We start from the raw sequence: 21,302 nt of genomic DNA, 5'->3' as shown, positions 1-21,302 counted from the left end.
CACTAGGAGAAATCCTTGCTTTGCAACTATGGATGGTACGTATAAGCCTACAGAACGTGGTAGACATGGACATGCCCCATGGTATACCCGGTGGACAGAACTTTCTCTTTTTTTGATTCTGAATAACGCTTCATATTATCGTAACCGGCGTCATACAGGCCCACAAAGCAAGACAAGACGTCGTCTCCCCAGCGGAATTTTTCAAAGCTTTTTGATTTGCTGTATCCTACGACACTTACCGAACTACATCTAGTTGGCGATGGCGTAGGCACGGCGGCGGTCACGCTCCTCAGCAATGGAGAGCTAAAACAGAATCGGTCAGTCTCGAGTGACATGCAGGCCGGGGTACTAGAAAAATGGAACGTACCTTGACACCCTTGCCCTTGGGGAGGGAGATCCAGGGCTTGTCCTGGCCAATGACGAAAACGTTGGACTCGCGGGTAGCGAAGGTGTTGTCAATGGCGTCCTTGATGTGGACGATGTTGAAACCTCCGTCGTGGCGCTCACGGTGGGTGACGACACCGACACGACCCATGTTACGACCACCGGTAACCATGCAGACAACACCGGTATCGAAGCGGACGAAGTCAGCGATCTTGCCAGTGGTGATGTCAACCTTGACGGTGTCGTTGACCTTGATGGCGGGGTCGGGGTAGCGGATGCTGTGATAAGCCTTGTTAGCATGAATGTTCATTCATATGGTCCCTTACGATGTTCCCGTAAAGAAACCGTCGTTCCGGTTCTTTCGTCCTCCGCCGATCAACCAAAGCTTGGTCCAACGACTGAATGACACGGAACTTGTAGAGAGCATGCACTCACGTTCTCGCATCGTGCGTAACCAAGAATGGGATCCCGCCCTTGCCAAGCTGAACACGCTTAACCTTGCAGAGCTTGTACTCAGCCTCCTCAGCCTGGATGCGGTGGACGGTGAAGCGACCCTTGGTGTCGTAGATCAGGCGGAAGTTCTCGCCGGTCTTCTCGATGCCGATGACGTCCATGAAGCCAGCGGGGTAGGTAGGGTCGGTGCGGACCTTGCCGTCGACCTTGATCAGGCGCTGCATCATGATGGCCTTGGTCTCGCGGCCGTTCAAGGCGTACTTGAGACTATATTCGCTGTTAGCCGCTGTTCCTCCGGGCGGGTCGCACATCGCGTCGTGTCGCTCGAGGGTTCGTACCGGTTGCGGATGAAGACAATCAGGGGCAGACAGTCACGGAGCTTGTGGGGACCGGGGGAGGCCTTGGGGGCATAGGTTCCGGACATCTTGTCCAGGAGCCAGTGCGAAGGCGCGCTAAGGCGCTTCTGGTGCTTCTTACTGCACGAAGAATCGAGTCAGCTCTTCCATCCCTAACTTCCAATTTGAACATGCAACCATCTGCTCCTGCGACTCGCAAGTCTCGATAAAATCGGCAAACATGGTCGCAGTCGCATGAAAGTCACAATTGGTGTGGTAAGGCTCAGGACTTACGGTCCGCGAGGCATCTTGGCTGCTTTGTCGACTTGAACCGGTTAAGTTGTCGAAGTGTCGCGAAAGAGAGAAGACGGTCGGGGCAGGGACTTCAGTTGCTGATATCCAGGGCGCTCTCAATTTTCGCTTAGCGTCCGGTGCTGCCGGGTTGAGCCCTAACCCCGTTGAAATTGAGTTCCTTCTACGCTAAGCCTATAGAAGACTAGCTCGGGCTGACCTTGTTCATTATGTAATGCTATAAGTGGGTCCCTTATCTTCACGTGTCAAGACACCTACTCACACATACTTCGGTCGTCACTTTGTTGACACCGACTGCTAAGTTCTCAAGCTGTCTATCAGAGAAAGAAGCTAACCCAAGTCTCTATATACATTTTTATTATCTAGCGTGTCTAGATGTAGCCCTTGATCACGGCAACCTCGGCATTGAGGATAGACGATCCCGCAGCGCCCAGAACGGTGTTGTGCGACAAGGCAGCAAATCGGATATCGAAATAGCCACCTTCCTGACCCTCACGGACTCGTCCGACACTAACGGTGTATCCCTTATGGATATCGCGGTCGAGTCTGGGTTGGGGCCGGTCGGGTTCGTCGAAAACCTTGATAGCCTCTGCAGGAGCTGACGGGGCACCCAACTTCTGTGCCTCGGACTGATATTCTCTCATCGCCTGAACAACCTGCTCTGCGCTGGGTGCCGGGCGGTTCTTGAAGCGCAGAGAAACGAATGCCATGTGGCCATCAGTGACTCCAACACGAGTGCAAGTCGCGCCCACTCTGAGGCCGGCTTGCTCCTCGAAACCAGTAGCATCGGCATTCAGAGAACCCAGAATCTTCTGCGCCTCGTTCTCGAGCTTGTCCTCCTCGCCGCTGATGAACGGAATGACATTGTCCAAAATGTCCATGCTGGGAACACCAGGGTAACCGGCTCCGGACAGAGCTTGCTCAGTGAAAACTTCCACTTCGACAACAGGACCGAACTTGGCCTGGAGCGCGGCGAATGGGATGACGATGCCGATGACGGCGCAGTTAGAGTTGCAGACCAGGAAGCCCTTCTTCAGGCCGAAGTGTTTCCGTTGGTGGGGGATGAGGTCGAAGTGGTGAGGGTTGACGGTAGGAACAATAAGCGGGACCAGGGGATGCTTGCGGTAGTTCTTAGCGTTGGAGAAAACGGGGATATCGGCCTTGATAAATTCCATTTCTGCGACGCATTTGGTCAATATGTTTCCAAAGACGTTATGTAGGTAGCCTCTTACCAAGATCGCCCGCCACATCGCTGTTGAGTCCAGAGAAGACCAAGTCGCAGTCGGCGAACTGCTCGGCCTTGCAATCACGAAGGACAAGGTTGCTGAGCTTCTCAGACATGGCCGTAGTCTGCTTCCATCTCACGGCATCCTTGTAGGCCTTACCAGCGGAGCGCTCCGAGGCACCGACGGCGTGAAGTTCCAGGAAGGGATGGTCCGCGAGCAGGAGAATGAACCGTTGGCCAACCGAGCCAGTGGCTCCGAGAACACCTGCCTTGTATCAGTACAAACTTCTCTTCCAAAACACCTCTTGTCCAAGACTTGCTTACCGCACTTCTTCTTGGGATATGAGGCCATTGTGCGATTCAAGACTATCAAACCCGATGCTGTCAGTTACTTGAATTCCATTTGAACACCAATTAAGTGGATGATTTAATCCGAAACAGCACAAAAGATCCGGAAATAGGATCGAATCATTCATAGCTCGCAGCAAACGATCAAGTTGAAAGCGATACCCCCACTCATGGGAGGTCTCACTGAACTTGATCAGGGACTGGCCGTGGATGCTGAAGATTGGTTCTGTTGAAAGCATCACATCTCAAAGCACCAACTGAACAAAATCACAGTAGTACTTACCTCCTGACACTTGGGATAGAGACTAGAAAGAGTGAGAGTCCGTGGCGTTGGAGCGGGACACTGCGATATCGCTCCGGAGCCATTTGCCCCGCGGTGAGTCAGCCCTGCTTAGTCACTCAATTGGAGCATACATTTCTCGATGATCATTGGCTAGAGTGCATGTTCCTGAACGGTCTTTACTAAAATTGCCGATGACGAAAATGCCTCCCAGGAAGTACGGAGTAGGTAAGCAGGAATGAAGACCGGAATCTACTTATATATTCTTCCGATCCATCTACATAACCTCGACTTGGCAGTAGGTCTAGGGTTATGTTATAGTGACTCGATTTCCCAAAATGGCCCCTTGAACGGGTATATCTTGACAACGATGCTAATTGCAGTGGAGGCTCTTTCATTTGGAAATGCACTCTATGCCCTGCGTTCATAATCAAAGATCTTCCCTGGGTTGAGTAACCAATGGGGATCGAGCGATTGTTTGATAGAGCGCATAACATCTATCGTGTCCGGGCCGAGTTCCTTCTTCAAGGAACCCTTCTTGCCTAGACCAACACCATGTTCTCCCTACTCAACAGTCAGCCCCATGTGCATCAAACGGACAACGGGGGGGGGACAGGGGGTTGTGTATTATACCGTGCATGAACCCTCCATCTCCAAAGCCCGATCGACCATATCGTACACGACCTTCTCCACTCGCTCCAGCTCCTTGGGATCGCTGCGGTCGTACAAGATACTTGCGTGAAAATTCCCATCACCGATGTGCCCGAGAATGCTGGCAAAGAGCCCAAGATTGTCTAGTTCCTTCTTGGAGATTTCTGCCACCAGATTAGCCACGCTCACGTGCAGTTGATTGAATAGGTCCTACCGATGATATCTGGCAGTCTGGAAATGGGCACCGAAACGTCTGTAGACCAGACCTCGGATCCCTTCTCCCTTAGCGACAGCATACTCCACAGTGATTGCTTCCGCGCAGACCACAGGTCATGAGCTTCACGCTCGTCTCGTGCAAATTCAAAGGAGCTGGCATTGTTCCTTTTGGATAACTTGGTGGTTAAGTTGATGCTGTCAGCGACCCCTGCCTTCGTGCCAGAAAACTTGAAGAACAGTGTGGGCAACGTCTTCCATGTGCGTCCGGTGCCACCGGCGCGGTTGATGACATCCATCTGGACCTCATCCAAGATTTCCACGCACTGTACCAGGATACCTTGTCGGATAAGCTGCATGGCGGTCGACGCAGCATCGCGCACGGTCGGGAAGGTCACGACGCCAACCCGCGTCTGCTCTGGGATAGGAGCTAATTTGAGGGTAGCCTCCGTCACAATACCAAGTGTCCCCTCGGAGCCCACGAAAAGTCCTGTCAAATTATACCCTGCCGATGTTTTGCGTGGACGGCGACGTGTCTTGATAATTCGGCCATCGGCCAGGACGACTGTGAGGTTGATGACCCAGTCTTTCATAGTTCCATATCTCACAGCATTTGTTCCGCTGCAATTCGTGCCAACCATCCCACCAATCATTGCAGACGGGCCGGGATCAACGGGGAAGAAGAGGCCACTGTCCTTGATCTTCTCATTGAGATCCATCCATTGGATCGAGGGCTGAACCACAACGTCCATGTCGGATTCATGCAACTCGAGAATCTTGTTCATCGAAGCAAAGTCTATAGTCAAGCCTCCGTGAGGGGCAGAGAAATTGGCCTCGAGACTGGAACCGCCGGAGTAAGGAACCATTGGCATTCGATATTTGTGGCATACCTGAGCGATTTTGGAGACGTCTTCGGTATTGTTCGGGTACGCGATCGCGACCGGTAGACGATCTGCATTGACACTGGACCATTCTGAGAATCCATGGCGTTGAAGATCGTCCTCATCGGTGCTCATGGCATCCTCGCCCAGTACGACTCGCAATTCCGCAATGGCCTAGTTTGCCGACTCGATCAGTAACATGTATCTTGCAGTATGCCTAGTGAAACCAACAGGATGCTGCTTACCTTTGTAAATTCCTTCGCTGACCCGTACTGAGGCTGGCTCGATTGTGACTTCTCAGAAGTGACTGCATATGCGTAACCGGCCCCGGCAGCTAATGCGGAGAAGAGAAGAGTGTTGCCCAAGGAGCCAAAGCCCGAAGACTTGCTGTTGTTTGAGGAACCTGAGTCTCCAATTTTGCTCAAGTTACTCTCGAGCTGGGTAGGGTTCACGTCACTTCGCAAGCGGACCGTTCTATGCTGTGTAAGAAGAGTTGGTGGTCGACAGTGGGCAGTCACTCTCGTGCGGGGAGATGCGGGGAAAACCCGAGGCAATTGAACGAGAGCCCGCATTATGTATCGATTGAGGATTGACAGTAACACCAAGACAGACTTGAAAGGAAAGAAATTGAGAGCAATAAAATATGTACGCAATGACTTCGCAAAGCAGGAAGAGATGTCGTTTCGAAGAAACTGGTTTTCTTTTGGGGTTCCCTAGCTTCGTGCATCTGCGAGCCAGCCCGGTTAACGCCATCGGAGCTAATAATGAGAACTGTCAAAGATCGGAAATCGGCCGAGAATGATACAAAAATCAAGATAAGAAGAGCCGAGGGCGAATGGGAAAAGCCGTTTGAGATGAGAAGCGCACATGCATCCGGCACAGGCAGTTCCCCCCATGTTGGTTCCCAAAGGTGCTTATTGTCCGCGTTGGAGAATCGGAGTTGCGCGACTTCGGTCAGAACCCCGACTGCTGTGCCTGCCAAGGGGTTCAACAACATGGGACCCTGGTTCAGGGAACTGGATATGACGATTGGTTAGATGATGCAGTATTCGAGGAGATATATTTGATCCTCTTGTTTTCGATTTTCTTCATTAATTATATCTTATCTTGCTTTTCAAGGGCTGGCTCTCTCTTTTGTAGTAGATTAGATTAGAAGACAATTGTAGAGTAAAATAGTGTACTGTACTCACTCCGTACAGTACAGTATAATTGCCAGGCGGAGTGGCTTCCCGGCTGATTGTCGGGGCAACCGGCTGCATCCCATCTTTTTCTTTTCCCCGCCACTTGACCACAGTTGACAATGGATGTCTCAATGCAATAACTAGGGCCTTCTTTCGACTTCGAAGCAAGCGTGGAAGACTCTGTCGGAGTATCGGGTCTGCCAGCCATGGCTGAACAAATTACGAGCATTCAACTTGGGCGCGAAGTGGAGCGCCTTGTCACGGCCCCATATGCACCCTCGCTACAGGTAAACCCCGCAGCTCCACGCTGCTAATCTATACCAATCCAAGAGCAGTCGCTGACCTATACTGAGCAACCAGGACCTCTATGGCCTAGTTCAAGATGCATCACCTGCATCCATTAGACATTGGGCGTTCTGTAAACCATGTCAGGTCGGAGCACTCGTAGAAATTCTCGTTGACGGCCTATCTCGGTCCCGCTTTGCGTTGTCTTTGCTTAGTGCTTTCAGTAGGTATACCAGCATTGCAGAAACTCTGAGAATGGAAGATCCTGACAATCGCAGTGCCCGTCGTTTCTTTTCGTGACTTCTTTCTCCAGCGATACCCCCATCTTCTTGACCAATTCCTTGAAAAGTCGACGACAGAGGAGGGTTCCGAGGTTGGTACCTCTTACTCACGATTTTCTGTGCCCATTTCCTCAGCTATCTGCTATTTTAAGACTGAGCAGCATGGTAGCATGGTCAAAAGCTAACAAGCGCAGTATGCTTCTCTATGCACTGCAATTCTGTCATCCCCTCTGCCACCGGACTTCCTGGTTCCAGCGCGTTTGACACCGTTCCTCTCGTCAGTAATCCGTCAATTATCAAAGAATCCGTGCTCAGAGACCATCTTGCCCCTACACCGTATTTCAACTGGCCTACGAACTTCTCCCAGAGTACTACTCGAGATTTCTACCGAGATCATGTCCAGCATCCAGGTGGAGCTCACAAAAACATTACGCAACCTCGCTGACCACATGGGCAATCTTCTTTCTCTCGCTACCTTGGCCAACCTTGCATCACTGCAGGGGAAATTATCGAATCAAGAATCTCGGTCATCTACTCCGCTGTGGTTGCAAAGTGTCGGTAATTTCTTTGGGCCCAAGCGCGGGCTCAAGACAATGGATCTTGTAGTCCTGAGAGTGATCCTCGCATGCTCTGACTCATGCAGTGAATTGACGCCAGCACAAGCTGCTGAAAGTATTTGCTTAGCTATTCAGATTTGTGACAGGGTCGAACCTGAGCAGAAGGAAGCATGGAATGCAGCAAATCCATCCAAGATCGCCAAATTGCGAGAGAAAGTGATGAGAAGTGGCATTGATCGTGGCGTACAGATTCTGGTAGGCAAGACCTTCTCCGCACATGAACATAAGCACCTAACAGCTTTGGTAGGGGGCCACCTTCCTCGTTTCTATTCTTCCGACAGCGGCACTGACCCCCGAAATACCTCGACTTGCTCTCGACTGGGCCTTGTCAGAAACAAGTCCCGTTGTGTTGAGCGTGCTTCCCCTAAAATATATGCAGCGACTAGCACTTGCGAATGCCGTAAGGAATTCATAATCGTGCATACAGAAAGGATGCTAATACGCTCTAGGCTTGTTCAAAAGAGTCCGCAGTACGGCTGATCCTTGACTATGCTTTCTCTACGCTGAAAACATTACGTCCGAGCAATCCGTCAGACCTACAGAGCCTAGAATTAGCAAGATTACTAGTCACAGGCTTACAGAACGTAGACGCGAAACTATTCACCATCTGCGTCTCGGAGACAATCCTGCACGAATGCAGCAAGTCGATGGTTGCGCTCCTCGAAAGTTTTCCAAGAGCTTCATCCTCAACACAGTGTCATGACTCCAGTGTGTGCTACGACTCACATTCGCAACTGCAGAACGAGCTAATTTGTGACCTATTTGCTTGCAACCTGTACGCGTCGCTGTCCCACAAATCGGACGCCAGCGGACTGAATCCTGCCGAAGCCAGTACTTTGAGGCTATTCACTGAGAAGTCCAAGCTGTCTCTGTGCAGGCATAGATGCACAATCTCAGAAAATAAGCCCAACGACCGCGTCAGGAATGTCCCGCCACTTAGATCACATGAAAATCTGCCAAGCTTAAGATCAAACTGGAAGGAAGCGATGACAGAAACATTGATGCTGAATTCACGTACAACCCAAGAGACTATGATACGCGCAATGGAAGATATATGCTATGACCTTGAACAGCGCTGTGGCAATGTCGAAGCCCCCCTCAGAGCAGTTGAAAAAGAACGTGACGAGTACTCTTCGGAAGCGGAAAAACTGCGGGAACAGAACGTTGAGCTACAATCGCAGCTAAATAAGTGTTCAAGTACTATTGACGATCTACACCAGGATATCTTTCGCCTGGAGCATCAGTCAGAAGCTGCATCTATGCGTGCCGAAGAGTTGACGGCGAACTTGAAGGCATTACAGAAGGAATTGGCGGACCATCGGCGCGAATCCCAGGAGATTGTCACATGCGAGCGAGAACAGGCCAGGACCAGGGAATTAGACCTAGTGGCCTCTATCACTGAAAAGGACGATCTGTTGGAAGCGCTTCAAGAAGAGGTCGCCGAGCACAAGCAAGCGTATGATAACCTGCGCAGTGTGCTTGACAAGGTCTCCAAAGATAAAGCCACATGTCTGGAGCAAGTCGCTTCCTTGGAACTAGAAGCTGCCGGGCTTCGACAAAGCTTGCAGCATTACCAAACGCTGGTTGTTGACAAAGAAGAGGAAGCGAAGCGGATCCTGGATGAGAAGCAGAACACTGGCAGGGAGGCAGAAATGTTACAAGAAAAGGTGAGCTTCTCATTATCTTGATTTGATTAGGAATCATTCTCTGATATTGCACAGCTGCACGAACGAAATGCAGAATTCGGCAAGCTTCAAGAGGCGCTTCAAACTGCGATTGAGGAACACCGGAGGGAACGAGCGATTCTTGAGGAGCGGACTAGAAAGGCGGCTGTAGAGGTATGATGCACTTTGATCTCGCAAGCCCTTTTACTTCGACTCACATATATAGAGCGATAAATGGAAGGAAAAATACGCTCATGTATGTGCTTCCAAAGACAAAGCTGCTATAATCGCTGCCACGGAAGCGAAAGAGAAAGTAAAGCGCATCGAATACTTGGAAACAAAGGTATGACACTGAATCCGCGATTCCGCTAGCAAGACGCCTCCAGATTCACCTGTTCTGTCGGTGACCGATGCTAACGATAACATTCAATTCTGATCATAGACGCGAAAGCTCAAAGATGAGCGAGCAGCTAAAGCTCGGGAGTTCTCTGAAGCCCAGCAACACATCGGACGGCTGATGAACATTATGGGGTTCAAAGCTGAGCCAGAGGTGTCAATGACTCCGAAGAGACACCTTCGGCGGTCTGAATCTCACAGTAGAGCAGAATCCGCAGAGCCAGTGGCGATGCCGCAACAAACGCAGGTCGAAGTGGAAGAGGAGGACTTTCAGACTCAGCCCGACGAGCGTTCGGGAGCAAGTTTTGAAAGCGAGATGCCCTTCCCTAGAAACCATAGCCAGAAAAGATCTCTGGACAGGGCATTTCCTGACGCTGCGCTGTCTTCACCTCGTACTGTAAATGGCGGTCAGCTGGTGGATGCGGGTGGCCGTGATGCCGCAGCTTCAAAACAACATCGACAGAGGACGCCTCTGGCAGACGCGGATCCGAACAGCCATCCTTCCTCTCAGCAAAGTATTAGATCGCATCGCAGCGTGAGACACACAGTCGAACAGAGCCAACCCCGTGGAGTGCTGGGTGAAAATCACCTACAGCACATCGATTTGGATATGGATTTGGAGTTCTCCAAGGACTTCCTGTTTACAAGCACGTCTCTGTCCAACTCAAACGACCACGCGCCACCGTCTGAGACATAGTGGCGCTCGTTGTTCCCTTGGCACTCAGATTTTAATGTCGCTTACGGGAAGGGATTGTGACTTCGAGCCTCGGTTCCACCTCTCTTGGATAGTGATCTGGAATATTTGCAGTTGGAATCTTCTGTATGACTTTATGTGCCAGCGCTTGTAACTACTTTTCTTTAACTCAGGGTAACATTATCGTGTCACATCTCATACAAAGGAGATGAGATAAGGATAAGGTCCACTTTGCAGTCTACAAGCTCAGCCATCGAAGAGAACAATGAATGGGTACCTGCATGACTGTAAACAGAGAGCCTTCTGTCAGGGATTGCCTTTAAATACTCGTATTTCCCCCGAACACCATGAGAAACAGAGCAGAACATATTACAGTGCACATGTGATGAATCGTGTCGTGACCGGACAACGACAAGATGACGTTCTCCACACCAAGATGTCTTGACAAGGAGAAGGCGTCGGAAGGGCATCATTCATCTCTTGCATTAAATTTGCCTCTTGATGCGACACAAGGTTCTCATGCCTTCCTTCACTTGAGTGTGACTACAGGTGTGAGGCAGGAATCATCTACAACTGACTCGGGTCTTTCCTGCACTTCCTCCACTTCCTCCCACTCCACTTCCGCTTCTTCTCCTCGTCCTCGCTGTTTCTCCACCCCCCACTCTTCTTCTCTTCAAAGGCCTTCTTCTAAGGTCAAGATGAGCACACGAGGGAAACAAGTCGTGTTGAGGAATAGAAGGGGAGCCCTTCAAGCTCAAGCTGGGTCTCCACGGAAAACAGTGATTGCGAACCTCATGCCTCCATGGAAGTCGTTCGATTCTTTGGCTATCCTTCTTCATCAGATTCCAGACGATGCCGATGCAGCTTGTATATGGCATTCTTTCAAAGACGAAGGGCACATTTTCTCCATCGATCTCTTCGAGAACTTTCAGGGGAAAAGAACCTCGCGAGGGAAGATACGCTTCAGGTAATAATCCTTTATCGCTGTAATTCACCTGCACGTTGACACTCATCCAATATGGACCAGGCCGCCTCCCATTGAGGACTTTTGGAGCCAAGGCAGCTACACCATTCATCTGCCCGGTGGTCGGTCGGCCACCATTTCCGTCAAGCCTGAGCTCAATTCACCGAACGACCGCATCCAGTCTCCTTCCCTTCCGAACGTACATTATCCAATAGAGGTTGTAAGTATGCTTGATACACATTCCCTGCAATAGACATCATCTCACGGCCTATGCTACTTATCAGAAGGTTCCACTCGCTTCTCTGAATATTGGTGTCATGGTCGGTGAGAACATCTTTTTACCAATGCGGACAGTTGAGAATTCACCCGGCGGTGGCCTTTGTATAGTTCTTGACATGAGGTCCAGAGTTATGCTCGTCCAATTTCAGATCCAAATCTTCGACTCTATCAATAAGAAAACCTCCGTGCGTGCAAGTGAAACCTACAGGAACTACCAGATTAGAATTCCCTTTGTGCAGCTGAATGGAGTTGCTCAGAGGCGCAACGCGGACATCAAGTCGATCTCACATCTGACTATCCTTGACTCCCCTCCTATTTATCAGCGGCGGATAGATGATATCAGGTCGACATTTCTGGAGGACCATCATTGGAGGGATGCGGACACATGGTATAGACAAACTCAGATCGTCCACCAGCCACGGAGGCTGTCTGGCCTTCCCATCAGCCTACAAAGGCAACATTCAGTCATTGACTTAGGTGAGTGCTTTGAAAGCCTTCTCTCTCTCTCACTTCATACTTCTGCGTATTCTCTTGTCCTTTGTGTCTCATACTTACTCTCTTTTATTGTATCTTCCCATGATGTCGCTTATTGACCCCTTGCTATGTCCGGTGAACAGGTCGTTGGACAGCTTTCGAGTTCAACTTCCGAGATGGTTGTGAGGACCTGGGACAATTCCAGACCCTGTGCAAGATACTCAAGGACTACAACATCAAAGTGGAAGAGAGTAACTACGACATCAAAGCTGATGGCAGCAACGAGAGGACTCCCCCTATCTGGAAATGGATCGACTTTACAGATACCCAAGCCTCTCCAAACAGCAAGGCTCCCAAGATTTCAACCTCATTGCAGTCTCTGTCTGACTCGACTTATGTTTATCTTCCGTTTGCCGTCCGATATCAATTGGAGGTTTGCATTTCCAACGGATGCCTCTCAGAATTCAGTATGACACGCGAGTTCGCAGCAAGACTGGCTGAGCTAGAGGATTCCAGAGCCAAGAAGCTCCTAGAGCACGTAGCAACACAAAAGCGAGTTTACTACAATCCTCTAGAGATCTTCAATCTCAAATTTATCAAAGGAGTGACAGATGCGAAAATACCACCCTACTGTTGCTATATGCGCTCCGCCAAAATAACTCCAACCACTATCTACTTCAACTCACCCACAGTCGACATATCAAACAGGATTATTCGACGTTATGTCGAGCACGCAGATCGATTCCTTCGTGTAAGGTTCACGGATGAGAAGCTTCTGGGTCGTATTAACTCAACCATGGATAACACAAGGAACGAAATCTTCACTCGCATCAAGAGAGCCTTGGCCAATGGCATAGTCATCGGTGACAGGCACTACGAGTTTCTTGCATTCGGAAATTCGCAGTTTCGTGAACACGGCGCTTACTTCTTCGCCCCGCTGCCAGGCCTCACAACTGCCAACATTCGCAAGTGGATGGGCCACTTTAGTCATATACGCAACGTCGCCAAGCATGCAGCACGGCTAGGGCAATGCTTTTCAACCACCAGGGCGATAGCTGGCTGTCCTGTGCAGATCCGAAAGATCAATGACGTAGAGCGCAATGACCATGTCTTCTCTGACGGCGTCGGAAGAATATCAAGGTTTCTGGCGCAAATGGCAATGACAGAATTGAAGATCAAAACACCATCTGGTGACCCTCCTTCCGCGTTTCAGTTTCGCCTTGGAGGATGCAAGGGCATGCTCGTTGTTTCTCCTGAAGCTCAGCCCCAAGAGGTTCATATCCGCAAGAGCCAATACAAATTCACCGCAATTCATAACAACTTGGAGATCATTCGTTGGTCCCAGTTCAGCATCGCCACGCTTAATCGACAACTGATTGTCGTTCTGTCGACCTTGGGCATACCCGACAATGTGTTTCATGATAAGCTTCAGGACATGCTTCAGAATCTTGATCAAGCCATGGAAAATGATTCTCTAGCAATCTCGCTTCTTAGGAGATATGTCGATCCGAATCAAAAAACACTCACTGTCAGTGAAATGATATCCGACGGGTTCATGAAGTCTCGGGAGCCATTCCTGACATCGGTGATGGCCTTATGGAGAGCTTGGCACCTCAAGTACCTGAAAGAGAAAGCAAAAATAGTAATTGAGCGAGGTGCTAATCTCCTGGGATGTATGGATGAGACTGGTATACTCAGAGGATTCTACTTTAACAATATTCCCAAGGACAATGAGCCCCTCGAAAAACGGCTGGCAGCGCTACCCCAAATCTTCTTGCAAATTTCCCAACCAGAGGCAGAAGGCAGTGAAGATGGGAAGAAGTACACCGTGATTGAAGGTGTCTGCATACTGGCTCGAAATCCATCCCTTCACCCCGGTGACATCCGGGTGGTTAGAGCTGTTGACGTCCCGCAGTTGCACCAGCTTCACGACGTAGTTGTATTGCCCCAGACCGGTGATCAAGATATCGCCAGCATGTGTTCCGGTGGAGACCTTGATGGCGATGACTACCTGGTCATTTGGGATCAAGATCTACTGCCCCAGGATTGGTTTCGTCCACCTATGGGATACACCAGCAAGAAGGCCCCAGACTTGGATCACGATGTCACTGTTGATGAAATCACATCTTTTTTTGTGACTTACATGAAGAACGATTGCCTTCCGATGATTGCACATGCACATCTTGCATGGGCTGATCGTCTGGACCATGGAGTCAATGAAGACAAATGTCTGCGACTAGCGCAGCTGCATTCGGATGCTGTGGATTACAACAAGACTGGGATCCCAGCAGCTATGACTCGCAATCTCCAGCCTCATATGTGGCCTCATTTTATGGAGAAGAAGGGGAAAGGGCCTGACAAGATTTATCGATCGAAAAAGATTCTGGGTCAGCTTTATGACGCCGTGGAACGTGTTGACTTTACACCCAGTCTTGGGATGCCATTCGACAAGCGAATCCTCGACTACAAACTGCAAGTGAGTGAGAAACTTTATCAATTTGCCAAAAATCTTAAGATCGAATATGATACGGCGACCCTTCGCATCATGGCCCAACATGAAATCAAGACTGAATTCGAAGTCTGGTCGACTTTTGTTCTCAGCCATGCGAACATGAGTAAGGATTACAAATTTCATGAGGAGATTGGAACCCTAGCCCTGGGTCACCTCGAGAGCTTCAAAAAGAGGTGCTATGCTGAAGTTGGTGGCCGCAATTTCGAGCAGCTCGCACCTTTAGCGCTTGCTATGTACCGCGTCACGCATTCGGAGATGGCCGCTGCCCTGAAGAAGCACCGCGAAGATTCTCATCCAGAAGATGGTAAAGAATTTTCACAGCAGCAGAAGCCTGATATGAGTCATTGGCCGCTGATCAGCTTTCCGTGGATTTTCCCCCATATTCTCGGTGAGATTGCAAAGGGTCTCTACGAAGAACCTGAAGACGCCGAGCAGGAAGAGAAACAGTCGGTCACCGGAGTTTCTGAGGCTGTAGTTCAGGCAGACACCAGCGAAACGGAAGATGTCCTGGACGATGATCCATTTGGCCTATTTGGTGAGACTTTTGCTAAAACATCCCGTCCTCATCAGATCACCAACATCCATGGCAAGACCGCAAATGTCCAGTCGCTTGAAGACCTCCTCGATTTCGGCCTCTCGGATACTCCCAGGGCTTCGGCTCTGTCTGCCACAGAGTCACCAGACTTGGCAGCAAACCTGCTTGAAATTTGTGATACCGTGGCCAACATGAAGCTCGAACCTGGCAAGCTTTCCGAGAATACGAAGCCGGATTCCGAGAATATAAAGGTGGATTCTGACACGAGATCCGAGTGTCTTGACCTCGTTGAAGAGGAGACCTTGGAGCCGACCACGGTCGATAAGCTCAATGCGCTGCTCGGTCTTTTCTAAGTGTAGTATGGGGAGGGAGGGAGGTGAAGGGATGGTGGCATTAGTGACACGCATGAATGGGTTCGAAAGGTCTCTTTAGATTGCGAGGGGGCGCTTGATTTCACATCTTTCTTCTGTTTTGCTGATTTAGCACTCTTTCTTCTGCTCTACTTCGTGGCTCTAGGAGGGCGGGCGGGTTGGTGGGGTGAACTATGTAGTCGTGTAAATCTTTTTTTTCAGTTATTGACTTCCTAAAATTTAGTAATCTTCGCGGCGTCAAGAAATCAGACCAAAGGATATAAGATGTGACCCCATATTTTAAACCCGCTAGTAAACCAAGAAACCCCAACCTCACCATAAATCGCCACATTCATTCCCCGTATACTCCTCTCAAAAGAATTTATTTGGTGTAATCAACCCATAACACCACAAAGAGATCTATGCGTCCAAGATGCAATCGACCCAATGTGCAGAGCCACTCCAAAAGCAAACAGAACTACCAAGAATCCAAGAAGTTCCCCGTCCCGCCTCCAACATCACCAATCCAGAGCACTCTCTGTGGTATCCTGCAGCAAGCGAATGACGGGATCCAGCGCCGCCTTAGTATGTCGCCAGCTGGCCATGGCGCGTGTCCGCGAGTAGAACACGGGGCAATCCTTACTATCGCAGCGCACCTCCTCCCCGAGCGAGACGCCCATGCACGAGCGGCAGATGCGCTCCAGCTCGGTCACCTTCCTCTCCGCCTGGCGCTGCCGGCCCACCAGATCGAACAGAGGGAGATGGGGGCGCCGCAGACACTCGGCGCAGAGCGGTGGGGCCGAGGCTGCTGCTGCGGCTGTTTCGGCGTCGTCGAGCTTGGATTTGCACACCAGACAGGCGGAGGATCGGAGGTAGGACTCGAGGGTCTTGCGCAGGCCGGGGGCGTTGGCGTGGCTGGCGCCGGCCCGCTCGGGAAGGCGGCGGATGCGCTGGACCTTGGGCATCTCGTCGTACCACTGGCGGACATTGGCGCCGACGAGGTTGAAGATACGCTCGAGCGGGGGGATCAGGTTCTTGGTGATGTAGTAGTCGGCGTCGAGGTCGAGGGTGGCGTCGTGGAGGAGGGTGTCCGGGCTGACGCAGCGGTCGATCAGGCGGCTGCCGGGGGCGCCGGCGACGACGAGGTAGGGGACGCGCTCGCCGTACTGCGGCTCGGCGCGGGGGTCGGCGGCCATGCGGCGGGCGCTGATCAGGGCGCCGGGGGGCGGGAGCCCGCGGCTGTCGCTGTAGGTGCCCAGCTTGACCTCGCGCGCGAAGCAGAAGTCCTGGACGGAGACCCGCCCTTGCATGATCTTGCTGCACTGGGCCTGGAAGTAGGCCTTCACCTGGCTGAGGTCGGCGGTGCGGAAGAGCAGCTTCAGCGCTTTCTCCTCGATCTTCTGCTCGGCGGGCGTGCCGTCGCGGCGCACCGTCTCGATGCCCTTGGCGTCGAAATCGGGCTCCGTCTGCCCGCGGTGCTCGTACTTGAACCCCACGTACCGCTTCTTGGCCAGCAGCACGCACGGGTGGTAGACCTTCTCGAACTTCAGCTTCACCGGGTGCGGGTTGATCTGCGTCACCGCCTGCGCGATCTCCTCGCCGATCGTGAAGGCCTGGTCCCGCGTCCGGCCCTTCAGGTAGACGAAGAGGCTGTCCGTGTCGCCGTAGACGACCTCGGCGCCCCAGCGCTCGACCGAGTGGATGAAGGCGATGGCTTTCTCGAGCGTCTCGCGGCCCGACTGCACGATGCTGTCCGCGATCTCGGAGCACGGCATCCGTCCCGAGAAGGACGCCGATGTGTAGCCGTAGGTGACGTTGGCGATGAGCTTGAGGGCCAGCTGGCGGTTGTTGAGCAGTCGCTGCAGCGTCTTGTCGTCCTTGTCGGCTTTCATCCCCGTCTTGACCATGACCCGCGTCTCCAGGATCTCGGCCAGCATGCGCGCCAGGAGGGACTTGCGCACTTCCGGCTTGGCGTAGATCATGCCGTTGGGTGCGATGTTGATCTTGTCCTTGAAGAGTTCGAGGAGCTGTGGCTGCCGTTCGTAGTCCATGAATCCCATCTTGTTGCGGCCTCGCCATTGCCGTGCGCGACCGAGGAAGGTGGAGTAGCAGTAGTTGTATGCGATCATGATGCTGGGGTAGAGCGACTGGAAATCGAGGACGATGACGGGGCTAGTGTAGAAGTCACTTTGTGGTTCCATGACCAACGGGAGGCATTCGAGAGCGTTCTGTTGACCGACTTGCTTCCTGCTAGGCGACACGAGCATGAAGTTCTCTGCCTTTGCAATGCGGAACATGAGGGACTCGACTTTAAACTGCGAGCCCCGTGAGAACACCGAGAAGAAGTCGATGCCCAGGAGCCGTGCTTGCTCACTGGTCCTGGCGATGAGTTCGTTGGAGTCCAGGATCTCAAGATCCATCTGCACGCGCGAGACAAAGTAATCGATCACTTTCATCAAGTCACGCGGTTTCCCGCTCCTATACCATGCTGTGAGATCCCGGAAGGAGTAGTGTGGGATCCGGCGGTGCAGCAGGTGGAAAGCAACATTCTCCATAGTATACTGTAATAGGTTCAGCTCGCTCCTCATCGCTCGCCATATGTTGATCATGTGTCTCCCAGTGACCCGGATTGAAGAAGTGTGGTTGAACCCCCATCGATCAGCATCCTTGCCAAATCTGCCATGAGCTTGTGAGATGACGCGGGACAGCTCGTCGCAGATGTCGAAGTCGTACTTCTTCCTAGCTCGCTCGATGATATAGCCCCAGGAGCTGTTGTGAACCTCGTAGCCCGTGATGAGATCTGGATCATGATACCGCACTATGTCCACAACTCGATTGATCAAATCAAGTTCTGACGTTTCATGGTCCCATTCAATCCTCAGCGCCTTGGAGAGCTTCGCATCAGGCCTATCCTCTTCGCTCTGGGAGATCATCCCCACATGCACACCCGGCAAAGTACCGTTCGCATCAACATCTTCGTCGCCCGAGTTCAAGCACCAGAAAACACAGCTAATCTCATCTTCCTCGGGGTTTGGTGCCAGCTCTCCGCGAGTGTTCACATGTACTTCCAGACTCATCATGCTCATATACTGAGTTTGATGCTCCACGCTGGTGGATTTGTTTTTTTGGGAGTATTTGAACCCATGATCGTTCTTCTGCGTGGGACCTTCGATTTGCGACATGACGTTCGGTTGAACTCGCTCGCGTGGTAAGGCTTGCGGGTTTGCCGGATCTTTCTTTGCCTCTTCTTCCAGTTTCTCGTACCACTCTATGACCTCTGAGCGACTGGGCGGTACAGGGGCAAACTCCCATTCTCTCAACGTGCACGATTCGCGCAGCAGTTGATCAGTCTTCTCCCGGGAGCGTTTGTCTTTTGACACAGCATAATCGTCGCCCAGCATCGCCACAGACCGTCCTAAAGGATCGAATCTGGGAAGAAAATGTATGCCAACTCCTTCCAAACGGAACTCTCTCCCGGCATAGTCCCTTGGCCGGTCGGGCACATCGTTCTCGTTACTGTAATGGGCTTTCTGATAGATAGTAGATGGATATCCAAAATTACACAGGGTTGAAGAGACTTCGCTCGAGCTGGGACAGGCTCTTCGCCATAAGCCAATTCGAGTGTGCATGGGTATATTAAAGCTGCCATAGATGCTACCCATTATCTCCGAAGCCTGGGCATCTGAGTGGGCATTTGCATGGCCAGACCTAGTCTCAGTAGCCGATGACTGCAGTTGCGCCGATGATTCATTGAAACTGGTCTTGAAAGAGATGTTTTCGTTAGACTCGGACACATTGACGCCGTCAATTCCCCTCAAATCTTTGAAAGAGAGGCTACTGTCCTGACTAAATCGCAAAACGGTCATAGGGTCATTGGGGTCTTTTACAACAGGAAAGCTTATCCTCCTGCTCTGTGCCTTGCTTGGGCGGATGGTAGATTGTGACGATTTTTCTTGTGACGGCAAATGTTCCACGAACTCATATAGCTCGTCTAGCAAGTCTTCGGTATCTGAGCTGTCGATCTGAAAATGGGCTGCATGCTGCTTCAAGGCCTGCTTTGTCGGACTTTCTAGCTGTTGCGATAGAGCATCTTCGAAGAATCGTTGACGTTTGAGGGGACGTTCGCGGCTTGAATTGTAATCCGAAAGGCGCTTGTTCCTCTGAGTTCCGCCATCTAGGATTTCTTGCTCAACTTCCAAGCCATCGGCATGCGCTGATTTAGTATGATCAAAGATCTCCAAGTATTCCGGATCGAGAAGCTCTGCCTGAGAATCCACATCATGATCTGGGTCGGAGAGTCCGGGATCGGCTTCATCATCAAAGATGTTATGGGCAGCGACATCAAATAAGCCATCAGCCCAATAATCTTCTGAAGTATTGATTCCTTCTTCGCCAAGTGTCCCGCCATGCAGCAGGCTCGAAACGTCCTCCTCTTCTGAATTATACGGCTCCTCATCCGATTTGGCAGGAAGAAATGCCTCCTCTCCAATACCGACATCTGACTCCTCTGGCAGCTGCAAGTCATTATCATTACGAAAATCGCTTCTGGTGAGCTCGTCCTTGCCAGGATAGAAATCCTCAACGCTCTGAAGCGCGGTCTTGACATTCTTTGCGAGCGGATTTTCTGTAAGGAAATTGTCGAAACTAACATCACCGCCATTGTAGTGGCTCTTTTCCTCGTTGATCGTGTGCCTTGTCATCTCCCTGTACTCTTCCTCGTGGATCCAGCCACCTTGCGAGGTATTCCTGGGATCAACTGATAAGGAGACTAGCTCCTCGGCGACAAACGGACTGCTGCCTGGCTCAAGTCCGAGACGTTTCTTCCGTCTGCGCTCTTCGTCATGCCACAGGCCGGCCATGCTCGGAACTAGTCGCTGATCGGAAGCCATCGGCTTAAGGTACTCGGTAAAATCGTGGTGAATAGACCTTTCACTGACATCAGAGCGGTTCATGATATCCTGAACGCAGATGTCGACTTCCAGCGGGCAGTAGCTCTGTTTCGGGAGGACCGAGGGATCCGACAAGTCTTCTGGGCGTATCGAACGGTCATGCCAACGGTGAGACAAATTAGTGAGCTCGAGATATTCCGGCACTGGCATTCGAAACTTGACGTTGCTACACTTCATATAAGCGCACCCGTACAGACTGTAATCGCACATCCACTGAGGGATGTATTGCAGATGACTCTCGTACGGCTGGACAGGTCGCTTCAATACCGAACCCTGGAGCAGCAGATCGGCCAGTCGGGTCATGTAGATCGGGTTTGTCAGGTAAACCTTGAAGTAGAACTTGTAGCCGACATGGTAGCCGTAGAAAGGCACGCCCTTGACCAAGGTGATATGCGCGACGAAGGCGAATTTCTTATCGTTAGGGTTGCGATTATAGCTCACTGCTAGTGCGCGGTCGATGGCGACATGGAGATGCTTAGTCGCGGCACTTACTACAGTACACTTAGCCATGGGGATACTTGGGTCAGGAAACCACTGTGGCGGGTCAAACCTTTCTCTTCATCTAGCTCGCCTTCATACTGAACATAGAGATAAGGGTATGCGCCATGTACATGAACGCAGACCTTCTGGCCAGTCTCCGTTGCGCCAAAGACCCTGATGATAGGGACTTTGACCCGATCATTTTTGCCCGAGGTCGGATCCCTGTAGAGCAGGGGAGGGTCGAAATCCGACGGGGCCGCCTGATAATGATCCACGCAATTGAGGCGCACTTGGAAGGGTTCCATTGCGTTCTTTCGAGACGGCGCAAAGCCGTCGCCAACATAGCTATTCAACAACAGTAGGAAGCATCATAGTCAGAAATTCGATGCCCATAGCACTGCTAATGCGCGTCTCTTGAAACTTTTGCCGTCTGCTGCGAGCAAGGTCGTGTTGAGAATTACCATGGAAGTGACGCGCCCAGTGGCGCGGATCTACGCCAGAGCACGTGATGATAGCCAGACTATTTGCCATTCGCCAAGAATTCCGCCGCTTCGAGAAT

At 51.4% G+C, this 21,302-nt stretch overlaps 6 protein-coding genes across 6 annotated transcripts; 2 read left to right on the top strand and 4 right to left on the bottom strand.

The window, feature by feature from the left end:
- Nucleotides 1–89: 89 nt before the first annotated feature.
- On the bottom strand, nucleotides 90–1,485 carry BO82DRAFT_337554 (40S ribosomal protein eS4). The gene is made up of 5 exons (XM_025633397.1): nucleotides 1,467–1,485; nucleotides 1,176–1,313; nucleotides 820–1,104; nucleotides 368–662; nucleotides 90–303 (listed from the first exon to the last, which is right to left on the bottom strand). Exons 1-5 carry the CDS (start codon nucleotides 1,478–1,480, stop codon nucleotides 250–252), a joined length of 786 nt encoding a protein of 261 aa, XP_025490940.1. The 5' UTR covers nucleotides 1,481–1,485; the 3' UTR covers nucleotides 90–249.
- A 260-nt stretch (nucleotides 1,486–1,745) lies between these two features.
- BO82DRAFT_355211 (aspartate-semialdehyde dehydrogenase family protein) lies at nucleotides 1,746–3,377 on the bottom strand. The gene is made up of 4 exons (XM_025635388.1): nucleotides 3,341–3,377; nucleotides 3,034–3,075; nucleotides 2,717–2,974; nucleotides 1,746–2,661 (listed from the first exon to the last, which is right to left on the bottom strand). Exons 2-4 carry the CDS (start codon nucleotides 3,059–3,061, stop codon nucleotides 1,856–1,858), a joined length of 1,092 nt encoding a protein of 363 aa, XP_025490939.1. The 5' UTR covers nucleotides 3,062–3,075; nucleotides 3,341–3,377; the 3' UTR covers nucleotides 1,746–1,855.
- Nucleotides 3,378–3,630: 253 nt separating this feature from the next.
- BO82DRAFT_355210 (FAD-binding oxidoreductase) lies at nucleotides 3,631–5,274 on the bottom strand. Its single transcript, XM_025635387.1, has 3 exons — nucleotides 4,203–5,274; nucleotides 3,971–4,152; nucleotides 3,631–3,901 (listed from the first exon to the last, which is right to left on the bottom strand). The coding sequence occupies exons 1-3, from the start codon at nucleotides 5,215–5,217 to the stop codon at nucleotides 3,749–3,751; spliced, it is 1,350 nt and encodes a 449-aa protein (XP_025490938.1). The 5' UTR covers nucleotides 5,218–5,274; the 3' UTR covers nucleotides 3,631–3,748.
- Nucleotides 5,275–6,469: 1,195 nt separating this feature from the next.
- On the top strand, nucleotides 6,470–10,493 carry BO82DRAFT_337544 (uncharacterized protein; the record flags this gene model as incomplete). Its single annotated transcript, XM_025633396.1, has 9 exons — nucleotides 6,470–6,550; nucleotides 6,624–6,771; nucleotides 6,827–6,921; nucleotides 7,024–7,641; nucleotides 7,694–7,846; nucleotides 7,896–9,113; nucleotides 9,168–9,284; nucleotides 9,337–9,453; nucleotides 9,553–10,493. 9 exons carry the CDS (start codon nucleotides 6,470–6,472, stop codon nucleotides 10,201–10,203), a joined length of 3,198 nt encoding a protein of 1,065 aa, XP_025490937.1. The 3' UTR covers nucleotides 10,204–10,493.
- Nucleotides 10,494–10,898: 405 nt separating this feature from the next.
- Nucleotides 10,899–15,317, top strand: BO82DRAFT_285813 (RNA dependent RNA polymerase; the record flags this gene model as incomplete). The annotated part of the gene is made up of 5 exons (XM_025631518.1): nucleotides 10,899–11,167; nucleotides 11,228–11,384; nucleotides 11,449–11,920; nucleotides 12,061–14,832; nucleotides 14,905–15,317. 5 exons carry the CDS (start codon nucleotides 10,899–10,901, stop codon nucleotides 15,315–15,317), a joined length of 4,083 nt encoding a protein of 1,360 aa, XP_025490936.1.
- A 200-nt stretch (nucleotides 15,318–15,517) lies between these two features.
- On the bottom strand, nucleotides 15,518–20,241 carry BO82DRAFT_355209 (DNA-directed DNA polymerase zeta catalytic subunit REV3). Its single transcript, XM_025635386.1, has one exon. It carries the CDS (start codon nucleotides 20,171–20,173, stop codon nucleotides 15,833–15,835), a length of 4,341 nt encoding a protein of 1,446 aa, XP_025490935.1. The 5' UTR covers nucleotides 20,174–20,241; the 3' UTR covers nucleotides 15,518–15,832.
- Nucleotides 20,242–21,302: the final 1,061 nt, after the last annotated feature.

The sequence above is a fragment of the Aspergillus uvarum genome (genome assembly GCF_003184745.1).
Source record: "Aspergillus uvarum CBS 121591 unplaced genomic scaffold BO82scaffold_34, whole genome shotgun sequence".
Taxonomy (NCBI): Eukaryota; Fungi; Ascomycota; class Eurotiomycetes; order Eurotiales; family Aspergillaceae; genus Aspergillus; species Aspergillus uvarum.
Note: the sequence above shows the minus strand (reverse complement) of the source record. Positions and strands in the feature narration are given on the sequence as shown.

Excerpts from the sequence above, each read along its gene's own strand:
- BO82DRAFT_337554 (XM_025633397.1), bottom strand. Across the intron at positions 1,105-1,175 it reads ATTGTCTTCATCCGCAACCG|TCTCAAGTACGCCTTGAACG; the intron begins GTACGAACCCTC and ends CAGCGAATATAG. Across the intron at positions 304-367 it reads CCAAGGGCAAGGGTGTCAAG|CTCTCCATTGCTGAGGAGCG; the intron begins GTACGTTCCATT and ends ATTCTGTTTTAG.
- BO82DRAFT_355211 (XM_025635388.1), bottom strand. The coding sequence starts at position 3,061 with ATGGCCTCATATCCCAAGAAGAAGTGCG. Across the intron at positions 2,975-3,033 it reads ATATCCCAAGAAGAAGTGCG|GTGTTCTCGGAGCCACTGGC; the intron begins GTAAGCAAGTCT and ends GATACAAGGCAG. Across the intron at positions 2,662-2,716 it reads CGATGTGGCGGGCGATCTTG|AAATGGAATTTATCAAGGCC; the intron begins GTAAGAGGCTAC and ends AATGCGTCGCAG.
- BO82DRAFT_355210 (XM_025635387.1), bottom strand. The coding sequence starts at position 5,217 with ATGAGCACCGATGAGGACGATCTTCAACGCCATGGATTCTCAGAATGG. Across the intron at positions 4,153-4,202 it reads CAGACTGCCAGATATCATCG|AAATCTCCAAGAAGGAACTA; the intron begins GTAGGACCTATT and ends ATCTGGTGGCAG. Across the intron at positions 3,902-3,970 it reads AGATGGAGGGTTCATGCACG|GGAGAACATGGTGTTGGTCT; the intron begins GTATAATACACA and ends ACTGTTGAGTAG.
- BO82DRAFT_355209 (XM_025635386.1), bottom strand. The coding sequence starts at position 20,173 with ATGGCCGGCCTGTGGCATGACGAAGAGCGCAGACGGAAGAAACGTCTC.